Source organism: Leptodactylus fuscus, chromosome 4 (assembly GCF_031893055.1).
Source record: "Leptodactylus fuscus isolate aLepFus1 chromosome 4, aLepFus1.hap2, whole genome shotgun sequence".
Lineage (NCBI taxonomy): Eukaryota > Metazoa > Chordata > Amphibia > Anura > Leptodactylidae > Leptodactylus > Leptodactylus fuscus.
The window spans coordinates 122,423,792-122,442,881 of record NC_134268.1 but is presented as its reverse complement, the minus strand read 5'-3'; the positions used below and the strand labels follow the sequence as shown (position 1 = coordinate 122,442,881).

The window sequence follows — 19,090 nt, the reverse complement described above, 5'->3', positions numbered from 1 at the left end:
ATCCACACAATGTTTTTAGAAATCACAGCATGTCAATTACCGTATTTTGCGGACTATAAGGCGCACCGGACTATAAGGCGCATTACCCATGAGCGCCTTATAGTCCTGCCTAGGTCCATATATAAGGCGCACCGGACTACAAGGCGCAGCGCTGTCCGGTGCGCCTTATATGATTGAAAGCGGCGGCCGGCAGACTTTGCCGGCAGCCGCTTAACCCCCCGCGTGCCAGCCGCTTCTATTCATTTCAATGGTACGCTTCCATTGAAATGAATGGAAGCGCTCGGCACACGAGGAGTTAAAGGGATTCTACCTTTAAAAGAACTTCCTTCTTGATCACGTCGGAATAATCTCCTTACCTTTTTACCATAGCCAGCGCCGCCTTCTTCCGCAGCTCCGTCTCTGTCTTCTTTGGGCCTCATGGATGACGCATGCGCAGTCGGCTCTAACAGGCTCTCGCAGCCAGAGCCGACTGCCCATGCGTCATCCATGAGGCCCAAAGAAGACGACACGGAAGGCGCGAACACAGCTCAGGGAGAAGGCGGCGCTGGCTATGGGAAAGGTAAGAGAGGAATAGCCTTTTTAAGGCTATTCCGACGTGGTTAGGGGGAAGAGGTTCTTTTAATGGTAGAATCTAGAGTTGAGCGAGTACTGTTCGGATCGGCTGATCCGAACAGTACTCGCTCATCTCTAGTAGAATCTCTTTAAGCAGCGGCTGCCGGCAAAGTCTGCATGCCGCTTCCATACATTACAATAAGAGCGCGCTATTCAAATAGTTAGAGATGAACGAATACTATTTGAATAGCGCGCTCCCATTGCAATGTATGGAAGCGGCATGGAGACTTTGCCGGCGGCCGCCGCTTAACTCCTCGTGTGCCGCCGCTTCAAGCCTTATATAAGGCGCACCGGACTATAAGGCGCACTTTCGATTTCTGAGGAAATCGAAGTATTTTATGTGCGCCTTATAGTCCGGAAAATACGGTATACATCATAAACGCTGATATTCTGTATAGGAAATATAGGACATACTGTACCTATAGGGAAGAACGCTGTGGCTTCCCTATAGGTATAATTTAACCAGAAAGTATGCAGAGGAAAACTTTGTGGACTTTCTGTGAAAAATACTGTGGAAAAAAATGCAGCTGTGTTTTTTCCACTGTACATTTTCGCTGTGGCCTGCTACGTGGGGCCTTAGACTACAAACAGTACTATTCTGTAACCATAGAAACGTATTTCAGAGACAGACTATTATAGAGACAGACAATTGGGTTATTAATATAAAGGTATGATGTTTCTATTCCATTCTGTGTTTCTATGACTTTATGGTTTGTTTGTTTATTTGTCTTTCTCCGCAATCCTGTTTGCGTGTGCGTATATATATATATATATATATATATATATATAGATGTATTTATATTTATTTATATATGCATCCTTCTTTTTAGTGTCCTTCCTGAATACAATCTCTTAACTTCCATAATTTCCCTCCTTCCTTCATTTGCAGTTGCTTGGCACCATTACGAGGTGTCTTTGAATAAACCTCCCAATACACAAAGGCCTGGTTGAGTCTATACCAGAAGTAGTGCTAGTATGAAAGGCGTTTACTGTCAGCTTCACACAAAAGCCAGAAAGCGCCTGTCAGTGGCACATGAAGTGAGCAATTACGACTGCTCTACAAAGGAGGAGCATGTTAAATATTCACAAGAACACAAAAGAGGCGAGATACAGCAAGCTACAGAGAGATGCAGGGCTGTGCAGATCAACGGCTTTAAACAATTGGACAGACGCATCAGTGATCAGAAGGAAGGAATAGGGAATATGAATAATGAGTATTAATAAATTACAAGTCATGTTTAACTTCACAGGCACGAATAAGATTATAATGTAGGGTGTGTCTTTGAATGGAGAGTAAGAATCACCGTCTATTCCTTGATACGTATAAAATATGCAAGAATTAACTTTTTATACAAAGGGACAGCTGGAAACATCTAGTCTAAATAGTATATGTTTGTTAAGAAATTTGTTAAGAAATTACAATTTAAGCCTAAGGCAGAAAAGGCACATTGCAGAAAAGCTGCTCTTTGTTGCAGATTTTGCTTCCTTTTTTTTTTCCAAGTATAAGGAAAATGTTTGTTCTCGTACCGTGTTAGCCAGTGGGTAGGAAATATAAAAAAACAAAAAACTTGATAGTCTTCAGTAGTTGATACCTTTTTAATGGCTAACTAATAATGATGACAGATTACAACGTTTCGGAACTCTACGCTCCTTCAATTTACTTGAGAAAGGAGCCTAGAGTTCCGAAACGTTGTAATCTGTCATCATTATTAGTTAGCCATTAAAAGGGTATCAACTACTAAAGACTATCAAGTTTTTTTGTTTTTTTATTTTTATTTTTTTCAGGCAAAGCCAGGAGTGGATTGAATAGAAGTGAAAAATGTAAGTATTTCCTTTATATTTCCCACTCCATAAAACACACATAAAAGGAAACCCCGTGGTAAAAAAACACAGTGTCTTACAGTCACCATTACGGTTTTGAAAAACGCAGCATGTTAATTATACCTATATAAACTCTGTGGTTTCCCTATAGGTATAATGAAAGCAGAAAGTCTGTAGAGGAAGATACGGCAGACTTTCTTTGAAAAGTGCTTTGATTGCAAAGGAAGTATGAGTCGATTGCAGACATCCTCACTATTAGACTGCTCCCCGCTCTCCGTGTCCGCCAGGCAGCGCCGCCTCTTTTTATTTCTTTTTTACTTTTTTTTTCTTTTAACCAGCGCAGGAGAGCTGCCGCTCTCCTTGCGCTGGTACAGACGTCTACGTATCAGCATAGGCGGCGTCATTATGCCGCCTACGCTGATACGTAGACGTCTGACTGCCGAGAGAAGAGGATCAAGGGGCAGCGGGAGCAGCAGTGATATCGGTAAGTATAATAACTTTTTTTTTGTTTTATAATAGGCCGCTATCTGCTGGAGTATCTCCAGCAGGTAGCGGCCTATTTACCAACCTTCCCAGACCTGCTCACTGCCCCCCCCGCTTCCCCTTGTGCTATAGACAGCGGAGGCTGGCAGTGAATATGCCCGGGCCAGGCCGCGATCCCACTGCTGCTATTATTAGGACCTATCTTATCAGCTCAGCAATGGGTAGTAGATCATTTTCACTTGGTCATCTTATTAGTTGCTCGCATGCTGAAAAAGTGTGAGCACCCCTGTTCTACAGGATAAGGAAAACATGGCTGTTTTACTCCACAAACACTGCCACAACTGCAGCTCAATCCCAACCCCTTCAATGATGAGCTGCAATACCAAACACAACCTTTAGACAGCTGTGGCAATGTTTTTGTAACAAAAGCAGCAATGTTTATCTCATCTCTATGATCCCTTTTATTAACCAATTAATTATACAACCAATTGCATATTACTATATGCTATGATTTAGTTATTTCTCAGCTGTAGGTATTATGGATAAAACTAGTAAATAAGAATTAATTCCTTCATATTACATTCTTGAGCCAGTTCGTTTTAGGCTACGGCCCCATGGAGCAGGCTGCAGTGAAAAAATGCTGCAGGAAAAATCGCGGAGAAAGCGTGTCATGAAATGGACAATCATTAATGTAGGTGCAATAAAGAGATGCATTTACAGCTGCTCAGATACAGTATTCATCTGGTCTTACAAAAAAAATGTAAGTTATTGCATTGTATCCTAAAATCCATAAATGGCCCTCTGCCCTCAGTGACTTCCCCTTGTTCCAGCCCTGTCTGTGCAATTCTGTAGTTCTAACCTTCTATGTGATCAATATCGAACAGTATTGAGAGCCAGGCTCACAAGGAGATGTACATGAAGTGAAAGTGACAGTAATTTTTGTCCCTTATGTTTTACATGAAGAACCCATTGCCTTACAGTATGCCCTTCTGAATTACTTTTCTCTACAAATAAAATGCATTCAGTGTTTTGTTTCTGAGTGCCAAGAGATCCTGTATTCTAATTCTCTGATCCAAACATTTAATTCCACATACCAGTTAGCATACGCTGGTACATTAATTTTCTCTGCTGGTATCCTCTTTATGACAACCATCTGTTCAAGTTTTAGCCTTCTCCTCTAGTGCAATCCAGCAGAAATGAAAAACCAACAAGAGTTATTTCTGGAGGGACAATGTAGTGTCACAGAGAAGATTGAAAATACATATTCCTCTAAAAAAAATCTCAATACACACAAGCTTATAAATTTGCATATGCATAGATACCACATGCTTCTATTTCTTTACTGTATATTGTATCTGTAGGCAGCAAGTAGACGGGAGTAAAATTGCCTTCCAGGGATACAGGGGATTTATGCTGCTTTCCATCCATGACTGGCAGCAAGTTCAGCACCAGGGGCATTATGTGTGACTGTCTCTTCCAGAATGGGTACATATTAAATAGAAAGATACTTGTAAAATGACCCAAATATCTCAGAATTTATAAAGTCTGTGAGGTGCAGTTACTGCTAATATACACCTGTGATGATTTATATAAAATACATTAAAGGGTCTGTCAGCAGTAAGTGGGCTATCAATCTAAACACAATACCTTGTAGAAGTGATTCTGCAGATTCTAAATGGATCTCTGCTTTTGAGCCCGATTGTCCAATTGCTGTTTCATTCATATGCAAATGAGGAGGAAAAGTGCTTCACCGAGGAAACTAGAGCTGAGACCAAAGACCAGACAAGCTAAGAAATGTCCCCAAATCACATTCCTTCATTTGCATATGAATACAATTGTGTTTTACCTGAGGTTAAGAGTGCATTCACACGGAGTAAAGTGGAGCCGATTAAGGGTGCATTCAAACGGAGTAAAGTGGAGCTGATTTGGCGTTGATTTTTACACATGTAAAAATAAGCGAGGCGTTTTTTGGCACAAAGTGGTTTTTGAGTTGGCGAGTTTTCTGTTATTTTTGACGTGTAAAAAACGCAATAGAAAACGCATCAGCAAACGCGACAAAAAACATGTCAAAAACCACTTTGCAACAAATAACGCATCAAAAAACTCCTCGCTTACTTTTACACGTGTAAAGATCAACGCCTAAATCAGCTCCACTTTACTCTGTGTGAATGCACCTTAAGGCTGCACAGAGCAGGACACAGCAAAAACAGCGCTGCATATAGTCATATATAGTCATGGCCACACACCTGAAATTTTCCCACAAAATGAAGTATTTCACCTAGAAAATTATTGCAATTACACGTTTTGTTATATACATGTTTATTTCCTTTGAGCATATTGGAACAACAAAAAAAACCCCAATGAAATAAAATTATATCATTTCATCCCAAATCCCAAAAATGGGCCAGACAGAATTAAAGGGATCCTATCATTAAAATCCAATTTTTTCTCGATCACATGTAGGAATAGCCTTAAGAAAGGGCTATTCTTCTCCTACCTTTAGATGTCTTCTCCACACTGCTGTTCCGTAGAAATCCCGGTCTTCGTCTGTATGCAAATGAGTTCTTTCGTAGTGCCGTTTGAGCAGTGGGGACCGCACCCAGTGCTGCGAGAGAACTCATTTGCTTATAGACGAAAACCAGGATTTCTACCAAACGGCGGCACGGAGAAGACATCTAAAGGTAGGAGAAGAATAGCCTTTCTTAAGACTATTCCTACATGTGATCGAGAAAAAATGGCAATTTAATGACAGAATCCCTTTAAAGGGGTTGTCCCATCACAAGGATCCTATCTATACTGCTAGTTTATGTGGATTTAAGACTTTTCCTAAATGCATTGCTTTATCAAAACTGCTTTGTTTGGCCGCTATCTTAATTTATTCACTTCATTGTTTACACTCACTTTCTGTGGCCCTTGGGATTATCTGCTCATTTGTCAAGTGATGTAGCTGCCTGCTCTCAGGGGGGAGGGAGGGGCTGGGAGCAGCTCTGAGCTGTTTGTGTCTTTTAAGTAGCAGAGCTTCTCAGAGAGCTCTGGGATTTCTGAGCCGAACAGTCAGTTTAATTGAATTTGGCTGATAAGGGCTGAGATAGTGAGTCCGTTACCTCTGTATGTAATGCACACTGACTCAAATCCAGCTCTGCTACATCAGCTTCACACTGTGGTAATTCATTTACAACCAATCCTGTGTAAGTGAAACCCCGCCCACCTATGTGCCGAGAAAAGCAGGAAGCGAGGAGAGCACAACAGCCTGCAGGTTAGTGAACAAGCGTCATGGGAATACCCCTTTAATGACACCCTAAACTTAATATTTGGTTGCACACCCTTTGAAAAAAATAACTGAAATCAATCACTTCCTATAACCATCAACAAGTTTCTTACACCTCTCAACTGGTATTTTAGACCACTCCTCTTTTGCAAAATGCTACCAGTCTCTAATATTTGAAGGGTGCTTTCTCCCAAAAGCAATTTTATGATCTCTGCACAGGTGTTCAATGGAATTTAGATCCAGATTTATTGCTGGCCAATTCTGAACTCTACAGCACTTTGTTTCCATCAATTTGTGTGTATTTTTTTATGTCCTACAGGAAGACCCATGACCTAGGAAGCAAACCCAGCTCAAACCCAAAATCCACTGGTAATCCTCAGTTTTGCACAAAGTCAAAGCACCCAACAAAACAACCCAAAACATCTTTGAACCTCCACCATATTTGACTGTTGGTAATGTGTTCTTTTCCTTGTAGGCCACAATCAATTTAGGTAAACAGTAGAATGATGTGCATTACCTATAAGCTCTATCTTGGTCTTATCTGTCCACAAGATGTTTTCCCTGAACAATTTTGGCTTACTCAAGTACATTTTGACAAACTGCATTATAGCTTTTTTATGTCTCTATGTCAGCATCGGGTCCTAAGTCTCCTGCCATAGCATTCAAATTCAAATTTCAATCAACTTCATTGGGACTGCTAATCTTCCGTTCATGTCCAGGGAGATTAGCGACAGTGCCATGGGTTGTACACTTCTTGATTATACTGTGCACCACGAAAAAAGCAACATCAAGATCTCTGGAGATAGACTTGCAACCTTGAGATTGTTGATATATTTTTGCAATTTTGTTTCTTTAGTTTAACATGCTTGAAACAAATTTATTTATCCAAATTTTGAAAAGGTGCCTTTTGTCATGGGCCCCCCTCCCCCACATGGAATTGCACCCCCTTTTCTGGCCCCCACATGGTATCAGGCCCAATTTACGCACATTATAATGTCCCACAATGGTCCCTTCACACTGTATAATGCCTCAAAGTGGCCTCCATGTAGTATAATCACAATAAAACCATAATATATTGAGCAATCTAAATGTGAAATTGCTTAATTTAAAAGCGATCGGAGAAATACAGGAGATTCACAGCAGCAGCGATTGTATCCGAACCCCTTGTTCCCCAAGGGGTTCGGATACAATCGCTGCTTCTTCCTATCCATGTAGTATAATGTCCCATAGTGGCCCCTCCACACAGTATAATGTCCTATAACGGCCCTTCCACACAGTATAATGTCCCAAAGTGGCCTCCATACAGTATAATGTCTCATAGCAACCCCTGTACACAGTATAATGTTCGATAGTGGCCCCTACACATAGTATAATGTCCCATAGCAGCTCCTCCACACAGTATAATGTCCCATAGTGGCCTTTCCACACAGTATAATGTCCCAAAATGGCCACCAGACAGTATAACGTCCCATATAACATCCCATAGAAGCTCCTGTACACAGTGTAATGTCCCATAGCGGCCCCTTCACACAGAATAATGTCCCATAGCGGCCCCTCCATATAGTATAATGTCCCTTAGTGTCAACTCCACACAGTATAATGTTTCATAGCGGCCCCTGGATACAGTGTACCCATATAGGCCCCTGCAAACAGTATAATGTCCCATATTTGCTCCTGCACACAGTATACAGTCCTACAGTGGCCCTTTCACACAGTATAATGTCCCATAGTAGCCCCTACGATGTTCCTTGCAAATATTGCAAAAATGTTGGGAATGGGGAAAAAAACATTATCGGGGTTCAAAATCCACAAACTATTATTATACTTGGGAGTCTCTGCAGGCCCCAGAGTATAATGACAGGAGCCCCAGGGAGGTAAGGAAACATAAAGACCATTGTTTCTCACCTGTGACTTTCTGCTTAGTCTTCAGCCCTCTTCAATAATGTCACAGATGTGGGATATGCTAGCATCATTATGCATTGTGATGCCGGCCTGACCCACGTGATGTTACTAAATAGGCAAGTAATATTGTTTTTTATGTTTCGGCACCAAGCTGGGGCCTCCAATCATTGTACAGACACAGCCAGTACTCAGCAGCCCCCTTAGATGCTGATGCCAGCCCTGAATCTACTGGTGAAAAACTCTATTTAAATGAGAAATATTATGTTATCAGTCTATAAAGTCTTGGCTTCACCTTATCATAAAAGAACATTTTTTTCAGATATAATACTGTTTGTATGTAAGAACTGTCATTAATTTGAGAGACATCTGAAATAATATTCCATAAAAATTCTGTCTATAAAACCAATGACCAAATTTTGGCAAGCAAAAACAATTAGAAGTAAACCAGCGGTTTCAGCTCACCTGAAAAAGCGTACTTGGTCTAGCGTATAATACACAATCCGAACACAACAGAAATCCGGCACCACGTCCATTATTCTATTAGTAAGCAATTAAAATCCATGTATATAAATAGAATAGTACAGGGGTGGGCAATTAATTTTCCCATGGGGCCGCATAAGAAATTAAAACTATTCTAGAGGCAAATGGCAAATTTAGCTCCACCCACTTCTACGTTGACTCCGCCCATTCCCAATCATCTTTCCACGTGCCCCCACAAAGTATAATCCTCCTACAGTCACCCATACATTATATGTCCCCACATTATAATGTTCCCTTCCAACTGTCCCACAGTATTAAGTCCCTCTCCTGGTGCCCCAGCATAAACTAGAGAGGGACATGAAACTGGAGCAACTGGAGGGGGATGTTAGCAATAAGGGTAGTTGGAGGGGAACAATAAATTAATGGCAGATAAAGTGGGACATTAAACTGGGGTCAACTAGAGGGGGGCATTAAACTTGGGCAGCTGGAAGCAGACATTAAACCGTAGGGGTAGCTAGAGGGTGACATTAAATGGAGGCTCTCAAGCTTGGCCATGAAGAGATTAGCGTACTGTGGCGCCATTAAAAAAAAGTCACTCTCAAGCTTGGCCATGAAGAGATTAGCGTACTGTGGCGCCATTTGGTACACGGTACCAAAACAAACATTTTCCTTTTATTAAATGGAGGGTAACTAGAGGCAGACAGGTCCCCATTCAGCTACCTCCATGGTTTAATGCCCCCCTCCAGTTGTCCCCAGTTTAATGTACCCCCCAGATTAAATTCCCCCTTCATCTACCCCCAGTTTCATGTCCCTCCCTCCATCTGCCCCCAGTTTCATGTCCTCCCCTCCATCTGCGCCCAGCTTCATGTTCCCCCCTCCATCTGCCCCCAGTTTCATGTTCCCCCTCCATCTCTGCCCCAGTATAACATTCCCCTTCCATCTCTGCCCCTAGGTTAGAGAGGTGTGAGAGACACACACAGAGACAGACACACACACACACACACACACACACATAGACAGACACACACACACATAGAGAGACAGACACACACACACACACACACACACACACACAGACACACACACACACACACACTCTCACACTCACTGTCCACACTGCACCTCATATTCCTCTCCCCTCTCTGTACCTAGGACACACACCACACGTGACTTCATCTGTTAGCACTGTCCTGCCGGCACTAAGACACGCCTCCCTAGTCACATGACGTCTAACATCACACACAGGTCTTCTCTACAGTAGTACAAGCTTTCCCCGGTCACTCCCTGCTGTTATCGCAGTTATAAGAGTACGGGGTGATCGGTCCATGAGTCAAAAATTGCTACATTTGTCGTACAGTTTCTGCCAGAAGCTGGAGGAAATGTATAATACATCCCTAAAGTATTAAAAAAGACAAGATTTTTCAACATGGAAAGAATAAAATCAGATGATGCAAGTTTGGTGTTAGGAGGGGCCGGGGCCTCCGCTGGGATGGCTGCTGGTCCCGGCGCAGGGTAGGCCGGAAGCCTCCACTGGAGTTTGCGGAGGTTCCGGTTTTCCCCTGGTGCCGGAGCCAGCACTTCCAGGGTCAGGGCTATTCATGTTACCACGGCATTAGCTCCCTAACAATACCTCCCTGCCAGGCTCCTATCCTGCTATTCCTGTACCTTCTGCCTGTGTATGACCTGGCTTGCTTTACAGACTTTCTCTCCATGATCCCGATTTGGCACCTTCCTGACCTCCCATGTATGACCTTTTGGCTTTCTCCTGACCTCCGTTTTTGGATCCCGATTTAGCTACCCTGCTGACCTCCTGCGTATGACCCGGCTCTCCTGACTTTGCTGCTGCCTCTTCCCTCTGCTACCTTGTGACCTCCAATTGACGACTTGGCTTGCCTGACTACGAATTTGCTGCCTTGGCTTCTGTGTGTCTTCCTTGGATTACCTTCCTACACTCCTGCTATCCTGAACCATCCTGCTCTTCCAGACTTCACTCCAAGGTTAGTGTCTGGGTACTTCTGGGTCCTCTTCCTTGGGGTTCGCTGTGTGTGTGTCGCTCTCTGGGCAGTTGTGGATCTGGGCCTCGGACTGTTACCAAGTCCAACTCCACCATCAGGAGCTGTGGTGAAGAACTCCGGGGCCTGGTTCCGCTCCAGTTAAGGGAGCGTAGCGAACCCAGGACTGTTTTTGCCTCAGCGCTTGGGGATTCTAGTCGTCCTAGAACTTACAGAGTTGTTTATTGCATCAGGTTCCTATCAGTGGGATATCAGTTTGGGCTAATATTTTTCAACTCACTAGACATGGGGGTGAGGCTTCTCAGAAAAGGAGTGTGGCTTATAATATGCCAAGATTTGACAAAAATGCACCAAAATTGTGTCATAACATTCCTGCTCAATGTAAGCCAACTTAAATGTAGCATAAACTTAGACTAGACAGCCTAAAGATACGTCAGATTTATCATCTAGCATCATTCTCTGTGATAAATCTGGCATATTTTCAGACTGCCTACCTGAGTTTGTACTGTCTAACTATTAGTAAATCTGGGCCACTGTTTCCTGTATAAGCAGGAAGTTGAACTCACAAAACAGGCCTATGTTTGTTTTAGGAAACCGTGGGGCACATTTATCAATCCGATACTTATGTGTTTGCGTCATAGTGCACAGCATTTACGACATATTTATGAACAGTGTGCACCACAAAGAAAATAAAATTACAACAGGATTTTAAAAACTGTGCACCAGAAAGGCTGGGGTTTAGAAGTGTCTCACTTTACAACACATTTATGAAACAGAAAAGAACAAATATGGCGCAGATTTGCTGTGCAAATTAGATCAAGTTTAAAATTTACAACAATTTACTTTGAGCGCCAAAAATTACTGACGTGCGCCACATATGTCTCAATAAACGAGAGATGATTTGGATGATTTATATGATTTTTGTTTACATATTTTGCCATCATTTTTGCGCCAAATATTTGTCTCATGGTTAGACAGAATTCTGGAGCTTCTAGGAACACTCCATATTTACAGTGGCGGATCCAGGGTTTGCGGGGCCCTGGGCAATTGACTTTGGCGGGGCCCTACTTACTGGGGGTCTCGCACTTCTAACCTGTACTTCCCAACTGTTGAGGACTAGAAAGAGGGAACAAAACGTGCGGCGCGTGCAGCGCGCCGCAGCAAGTTAGGCCCCGCCCACTTTTATGTTGACTCCACCCATTCTCATTCAATTTTCATGTGATTCCACACAGTATAATCCTCCTACAGTCACCAGTAAATTATATCTCCCCCCCATTTTCATATATACCCTTCATCTACCCCTAGTTTCATGTCCCCCCCTCTATCTCTGTCCCCAGTTTCATGCCATTCTCCCCCTTTATCTGCCCACAGTTTCATTTCCCCCCCGTCTCTGCCCCAGTGTCATGCCGTTCTCCCCCCTTCATCTGCCCCAGTGTCATGCCGTTCTCCCCCCTTCATCTGCCCCAATGTCATGCCATTCCCCCTCTTCATCTGCCCTAGTGTCATGCCGTTCTCCCCCTCCATCTGCCCCAGTGTCATGCTGTTCTCCCCCCTTCATCTGCCCCAGTGTCATGCTGTTCTCCCCCCCTCCATCTGCCCCAGTGTCATGCTGTTCTCCCCCCCTCCATCTGCCCCAGTGTCATGCCGTTCTCCCCCCTCCATCTACCCCAGTGTCATGCCGTTCTCCCCCCTCCATCTGCCCCAGTGTCATGCCGTTCTCCCTCCTCCATCTGCCCCAGTGTCATGCTGTTCTCTCCCCCTCTATCTGCCCCAGTGTCATGCCATTCTCCCCCCTCCATCTGCCCCAGTGTCATGCCGTTCTTCCCCCCTTCATCTGCCCCAGTGCCATGCCATTCTCCCCCCTCCATCTGCCCTAGTGTCATTCTGTTCTTCCCTCCTTCATCTGCCCCAGTGTCATGCCATTCTCCCCCCTCCATCTGCCCCAGTGTCATGCTGTTCTTCCCCCCCTTCATCTGCCCCAGTGCCATGCCATTCTCCCCCCTTCATCTGCCCTAGTGTCATGCTGTTCTCCCCCCTCCATCTGCCCCAGTGTCATGCTGTTCTCTCCCTCCATCTGCCCCAGTATCATGCCATTCTCCCCCCTTCATCTGCCCCAGTGTCATGCCGTTCTCCCCCCTTCATCTGCCCCAGTGTCATGCTGTTCTCTCCCCTCCATCTGCCCCAGTGTCATGCTGTTCTCTCCCCTCCATCTGCCCCAGTGTCATGCCATTCTCCCCCCTCCATCTGCCCCAGTGTCATGCTGTTCTCTCCCCTCCATCTGCCCCAGTGTCATGCTGTTCTCTCCCCTTCATCTGCCCCAGTGTCATGCCGTTCTCCCCCTCCATCTGCCCCAGTGTCATGCCGTTCTCCCCCTCCATCTGCCCCAGTGCCATGCTGTTCTCTCCCCCTCTTCATCTGCCCCAGTGTCATGCCGTTCTCCCCCTCCATCTGCCCCAGTGTCATGCTGTTCTCTCCCCCTCTTCATCTGCCCCAGTGTCATGCCGTTCTCCCCCTCCATCTGCCCCAGTGCCATGCCGTTCTCCCTCCTCCATCTGTCCCACTGTCATGCCGTTCTCACTCACACACACTTACACACACACTCACCATTCCTCGTTCCCCCGCAGCTCTCTCCCTCATACACATATTGTAGCCGCGATGTGATGACGTCATCACATCGCGGCTACAAATGCCGAAGGCCGGAGCTCAGCGTTAAAGCAGGAGCTGAGCTGTGACAGCTCCGGCTTTAAACGCCTATGCATTCAGCTCATCGGCGTCCTACCGCCGATGAGCTGAAATACATAGGCGTTTAAAGCAGGAGCTGTGAGCTCAGCTCCTGCTTTAACGCTGAGCTCAGTTGGAGTCGGGACATGCCGACTGGGACCATTTTGTTAGGTCCCGGCCGCGCCGCGGGGCCCCACTACGCCCGGCCCTGGATCCGCCTCTGCATATTTATGAAGGCCTGTATGACAGATTCTCAAATATGTGTAAAACTACGAATGGGAATCATAATTTAAGACAGTGCAAAGATAGATAGTATTGATGTGCCCTATTGAAATGTGCCCCACCATGTGCATCAGAGAAGCAGACAAGAGGTCTACGTACTTACACTATATTCACATCTGTGTTGGAGTCTACATTCTTGTCTGGACCACAAGAATAGAAAAATGGTCCATCTAATGATCCTAGGGCACCCCTTGACCATAGTGGGATCTGTCAGGTGCCATTTTTTTTTTTAACAGGCAACGACGTTCAAAAAAGTTAGCCTGCAGGATTTTTATCCAGAACTTCTGCCAGAGTCTCTGACGCAGATGTGAATATTGTCCAAGTTATTCAATAACATTACACTATACTGTACACAGGCTCATTTTCAAATGGTGGGTGGGGGTGGGGGGGTTCTAATTAAATGAGAAGAGAGGATGACTGTGCTTACCCTATATCTTCTGCATCTTCATCACACTCTGCACCATATTTGCAAGCACCACATTTAGGATGTTTCCTATGAACCTCAGTCCCAGATCCTTCATATTCTGTGAAAAATACAAGAAAACAAATTAGGTCATTTAAAAAAGAATTAGATATTAGTTTCTACATGATATCTACAGTATTCAAATTGACTATTAAATTAAATACTCCTGGTAAAATTATATATATATATATATATATATATATATATATATAAAAAATCACATCTTTATTAGAAATTCATAAAAACATACAAACAGAAAATAAATAAAACAAGAGACATGAAATAAATATATATATATATATATATATATATATATATATATATATATATATATATATTAGCTAACTTAATTGTTAAAATGAGATAAAATAAAACAAGAATTTAATTTTAATGTGTCTTCATGCTAAAAGTACAAGTACTAAAAAAAGTGAGGGAGAAATAAAATGTAAAGCAATATGAAATAATGGAGCGGTTACATAGTCCTTGGGACCCTTCTTTCATCTGTAGATCAGAATATGTTATGATCCTAAACTGCCAAAGAGTGAAGACCAAAAACCAGCCTGTACTAATGCTACATGCTCTCTACCCATAGAAAGCAAGCATATAACTACCACAGTGAAGGAAACAGTTTTTGACCTTCTCTCAGTATATGACCTATCAAATTCCATATTGTGTTGACAGAGTAAGAATATGATGCTTCTCAGCTCCATAAATGTGTCTGCAGTGTTACTGAATGGGAAATAAAGGGTGAACCTAAACATGAAGAAAGGATGCAGCATGTATCAAAGTGAAAACAGTTACCAGTCTCTTCTCATACTAACGCCATGTATTTTTTGACAGAAATTATAGATCATACCAAAGCTTATGAATATGCACAATATTGGACAGAAAAGTAAAATAAAATTTGATATATCTATGAATTCAGCGCACTGTTGGCTTTCCCGTTCTGTGCCGTGGGTGAAGAGTTATCTGTTACTGACAGTGTCAGTAACGCCCTTCTTACTGTGAAGAGCTATGGTATCGGTACCGATAGCTCTTCACCTGGGGCACAGATTGGGAAAGCTGACAGTGCGCTGAATTCAGCGCACTGTTGGCTTTCCAGTGGTACATAACACCGCATGTGCCCAAATCCATGAAAGGTCCTCTTTAAGAAGTGCAGTTAAAGGGGCTCTATCATTGGGAAATGTCATTTTTAGATAAGCACCCCCTTGCATAGCCTTTAGAAAGGCCATTTCACACCTATCTTCAATATGTAAATTGCCTCAGTAGATTTTGAATAAGTCTGTTTCTATTCATATGCTAATGAGATTCGGTCCGTCCTCTGGAAGTGTCTGTGATCACAGTCTGCTCTATGTATGCACAGCAGAGACGAGTCATCAGCACAGTAGCATCTGCTATACATACAGAGAGCAGACAGTGCACACAGACACTTGCATGGACCGAAGCTCATTAGCATATGGATAAAAATGATTGAGAATGGGCGGAGTCAATGTAGAAGTGGGTGGAGCTAAATGTGCAGTGGCACGGCACGCATAGCCCTCTAGAACAGTTTCAATTTCTCATGCAGCCCCATGGGAAAATTAGTTGCCCTAGAAGCAGAATACGGCCTTATTCACATAAATGTCAAAAATTGCCATCACATGAACATTTTTAACATACAGGGGATGCCTGTATATGGATGGTATCGCTGCCTGTACCTTCACTGATCCATTGATTTGCTTCAGTACATAAGAGTTTTGCCTTGGACTCACAGTCCCATACATGGACCCATGATAGTACACAGGCAAATTTATGGGGCCATGGAGAGTAATGTCAGTGTGAAAAAACAGAACTAGCACATGGACAAAGTACACAAAGAGCCTATAGGGGATCCTTGTAAACCATGGAGATGAAATGTGGTGCATTCATTCAGACGAACCAGTAGGTAGCTTTTTAACATGGCAGCATATGTTATGCAGGTACGTAATTACATTCAAGTCTCCCATACTAATATGTGCAATATTCTTCTGGTGGATAAAACAATCACACTCTCATCCATAAGACATGAAACTATCCTTCCAAAGGTTTGACAGAACCATAGTTTTGAGCATTCCTTCCTCCCTTACAAATAAAGTCTAAAACAAATAAAAGTACTAAGTACAACATCTATGCACAATCTATCACAAAATATGAGAGCTGCTAGGCATGTGAGCCCGTAATTCAAATCACACATTACACCAATATAACTCATTTAGCACTAAGATACTAGGAAAAAGCTTTGCTGACAAGTAAAAGACAAGTCCTTTCAGTAATTTATGAGCACAAGGTAGCGGATATGATTGGTCAATAGCAGATTGCTGTGGATCTTTGCCAATGATCGATACATTCTGATTTCTATTAGGATTTATGATAGTCTTTGCCAGCCATCATTTATCTAATCCCACACGTTTACATGTAATGTTTACTTTCTGCCTCAGCAATTGAAACTGGCCAAGGAGACCATGAAGCAGTAAATTGAGTTCTGACAAAATCCTCTTAAGCAATGTTTGTAGGAAATCAAATGCTTCCTAAACAATCATCTCCATCAGTGTTTATCTGCTGTGCTATCATAATCTGAACTGTACCGGAAAGCACCGCGCCAACCATTTATACGCATGTCGCAAAACCAATTAACATACACCTGCAGTACTCACGGCTGCTCTCATTACCATACTGTGTGCATGTGCCATCCGAAGCAGAAAAGTGGACAGACAACCGTAACACAAGACTACTGTATGGTTATATAATATACAGTGTTGGCCAAAAGTATTGGCATCCCTGCAATTCTGTCAGATAATACTCAGTTTCTTCCAGAAAATGATTGCAAGCACAAACTCTTTGGTATTAATATCTTCATTTATTTTGCTTGCAATGAAAAAACACAAAAGAGAATGAAAAAAAAGGTCAAATCATTGATCATTTTACACAAAACTCCAAAAATGGGTCGGACAAAAGTATTGCCACCCTCAGCCTAATACTTGGTAGCACAACCGTTAGACAAAATAACTGTGAACAACCGCTTCTGGTAACCATCAATGAGTTTCTTACAAGGCTCTGCTGGAATTTTAGACCATTCTTCTTTGGCAAACTGCTCCAGGTCCCTGAGATTTGAAGGGCGCCTTCTCCATACTGCCATTTTGAGATCTCTCCACAGGTGTTCTATGGGATTCAGGTCTGAACTCATTGCTGGCCACTTTAGAAGTCTCCAGTGCTTTCTCTCAAACCATTTTCTAGTGCTTTTTGAAGTGTGTTTTGGGTCATTGTCCTGCTGGAAGACCCATGACCTCTGAGGGAGACCCAGCTTTCTCACACTGGGCCCTACATTATGCTGCAAAATTTGTTAGTAGTCTTCAGACTTCATAATGCCATGCACACAGTCAAGCAGTCCAGTGCCAGAGGCAGCAAAGCAACCCCAAAGCATCAGGGAACCTCCGCCATGTTTGACTGTAGGGACCGTGTTCTTTTCTTTGAAGGCCTCTTTTTTTTTTTTCCTGTAAACTCTATGTTGATGCCTTTTCCCAAAAAGCTCTACTTTTGTCTCATCTGACCAGAGAACATTCTTCCAAAACGTTTTTGGCTTTCTCAGGTAAGTTTTGGCAAACTCTAACCTGGCTTTTTTATGTCTCTGGGTAAGAAGTGGGGTCTTCCTGGGTATCCTACCATACAGTCCCTTTTCATTCAGACACCAACGGGTTGACACTGTTGTACCCTCGGACTGCAGGGCAGCTTGAACTTGTTTGGATGTTAGTTGAGGTTCTTTATCAACCATCCGCACAATCTTGTGTTGAAATCTCTCAATTTTTCTTTTCCGTCCACATCTAGGGAAGTTAGCCATAGTGTCATGGGCTTTAAACTTCTTCATGACACTGCACACGGTAGACACAGGAACATTCAGGTCTTTGGAGATGGACTTCTAGCCTTGAGATTGCTCGTGCTTCTTCACAATTTTGCTTCTCAAGTCCTCAGACAGTTCTTTGGTCTTCTTTCTTTACTCCATGCTCAATGTGGTACACACAAGGACACAGGGCAGAGGTTGAGTCAACTTTAATCCATTTCAACTGGCTGCAAGTGTGATTTAGGTATTGCCACCACCTGTTAGGTGCCTCAGGTAAGTAACAGGTGCTGTTAATTACACAAATTAGAGAAGCATCACATGATTTTTCAAACAGTGCCAATACTTTTGTCCACCTCCTTTTTTATGTTTGGTGTTGAATTATATCCAATTTGGCTTTTTGACAATTCTTTTTGTGGTTTTCCATTGAAGAAAAATTAAATGAAGATAATAATACCAAAGAATTTGTGATTGCAATCATTTTCTGGAAGAAAATGAGTATTATCAGACAGAATTAAAGGGGTGCCAATACTTTTGGCCAACACTGTATATTATACAGGGGGTCAAACAAGCAATTATCAATTTAAAAAATAGTCAGAATAATACATAAAATTTTTTGTTCTAGTGAACATACTATGGGTCAAAAGCTAAATCCTCTTTTTATTTTGCAAAAATTTTAAGGGGTTTTCTGGGCAAAAAAATCCTTTTCAACCAGAAGACAGATATGATGGGGAGGTGGGTAGGATAGATGATGTTCTGTTTTCCCCATTCCAGATACGGAATGTCACTGGAGAATTGGAAAATGTGCTTGGGGCGATCACGTGACCGCCACCGACGATCTAGGTAATTATAGATTTTTGATACACTAAGTAATTTAGAAGGGTGTGAGTGTGTGGGGGGGTATAGCTTAGATTAGAAAGATCAATTTATCCCAGACAACCCCTTTAACATACTGTACTGTACTACCTCTTTTACGTCTACATGCAGACAAGCGCATGTACAGGTCCATAAGAAAATGGTGCAAATGGCATATGGATGATATCAGAGTACCGTTCGTGACCTACACAGGCCCATACATTTAATTAAAGGGCTTGTCGCATAAACTAAAGTGAACAGGACCTCTTTCGAACTCCACATTGAACCTGAGCACAGCCAGACTGAATGAGGGCAGGACTGGGGACATTTGGTGCTCCTAT

General features: G+C 43.0%; 1 protein-coding gene across 1 annotated transcript in view; it reads right to left on the bottom strand.

Moving 5' to 3' along the window:
• Positions 1-19,090, bottom strand: part of TMEFF1 (transmembrane protein with EGF like and two follistatin like domains 1) — a 192,972-nt gene that overhangs the window by 28,013 nt on the left and 145,869 nt on the right. The window contains exon 5 of the mRNA XM_075271026.1: positions 14,009-14,105. Within this exon, the coding sequence (XP_075127127.1) occupies positions 14,009-14,105 (97 nt within the window). The remainder of the gene's footprint in view (positions 1-14,008; positions 14,106-19,090) is intronic.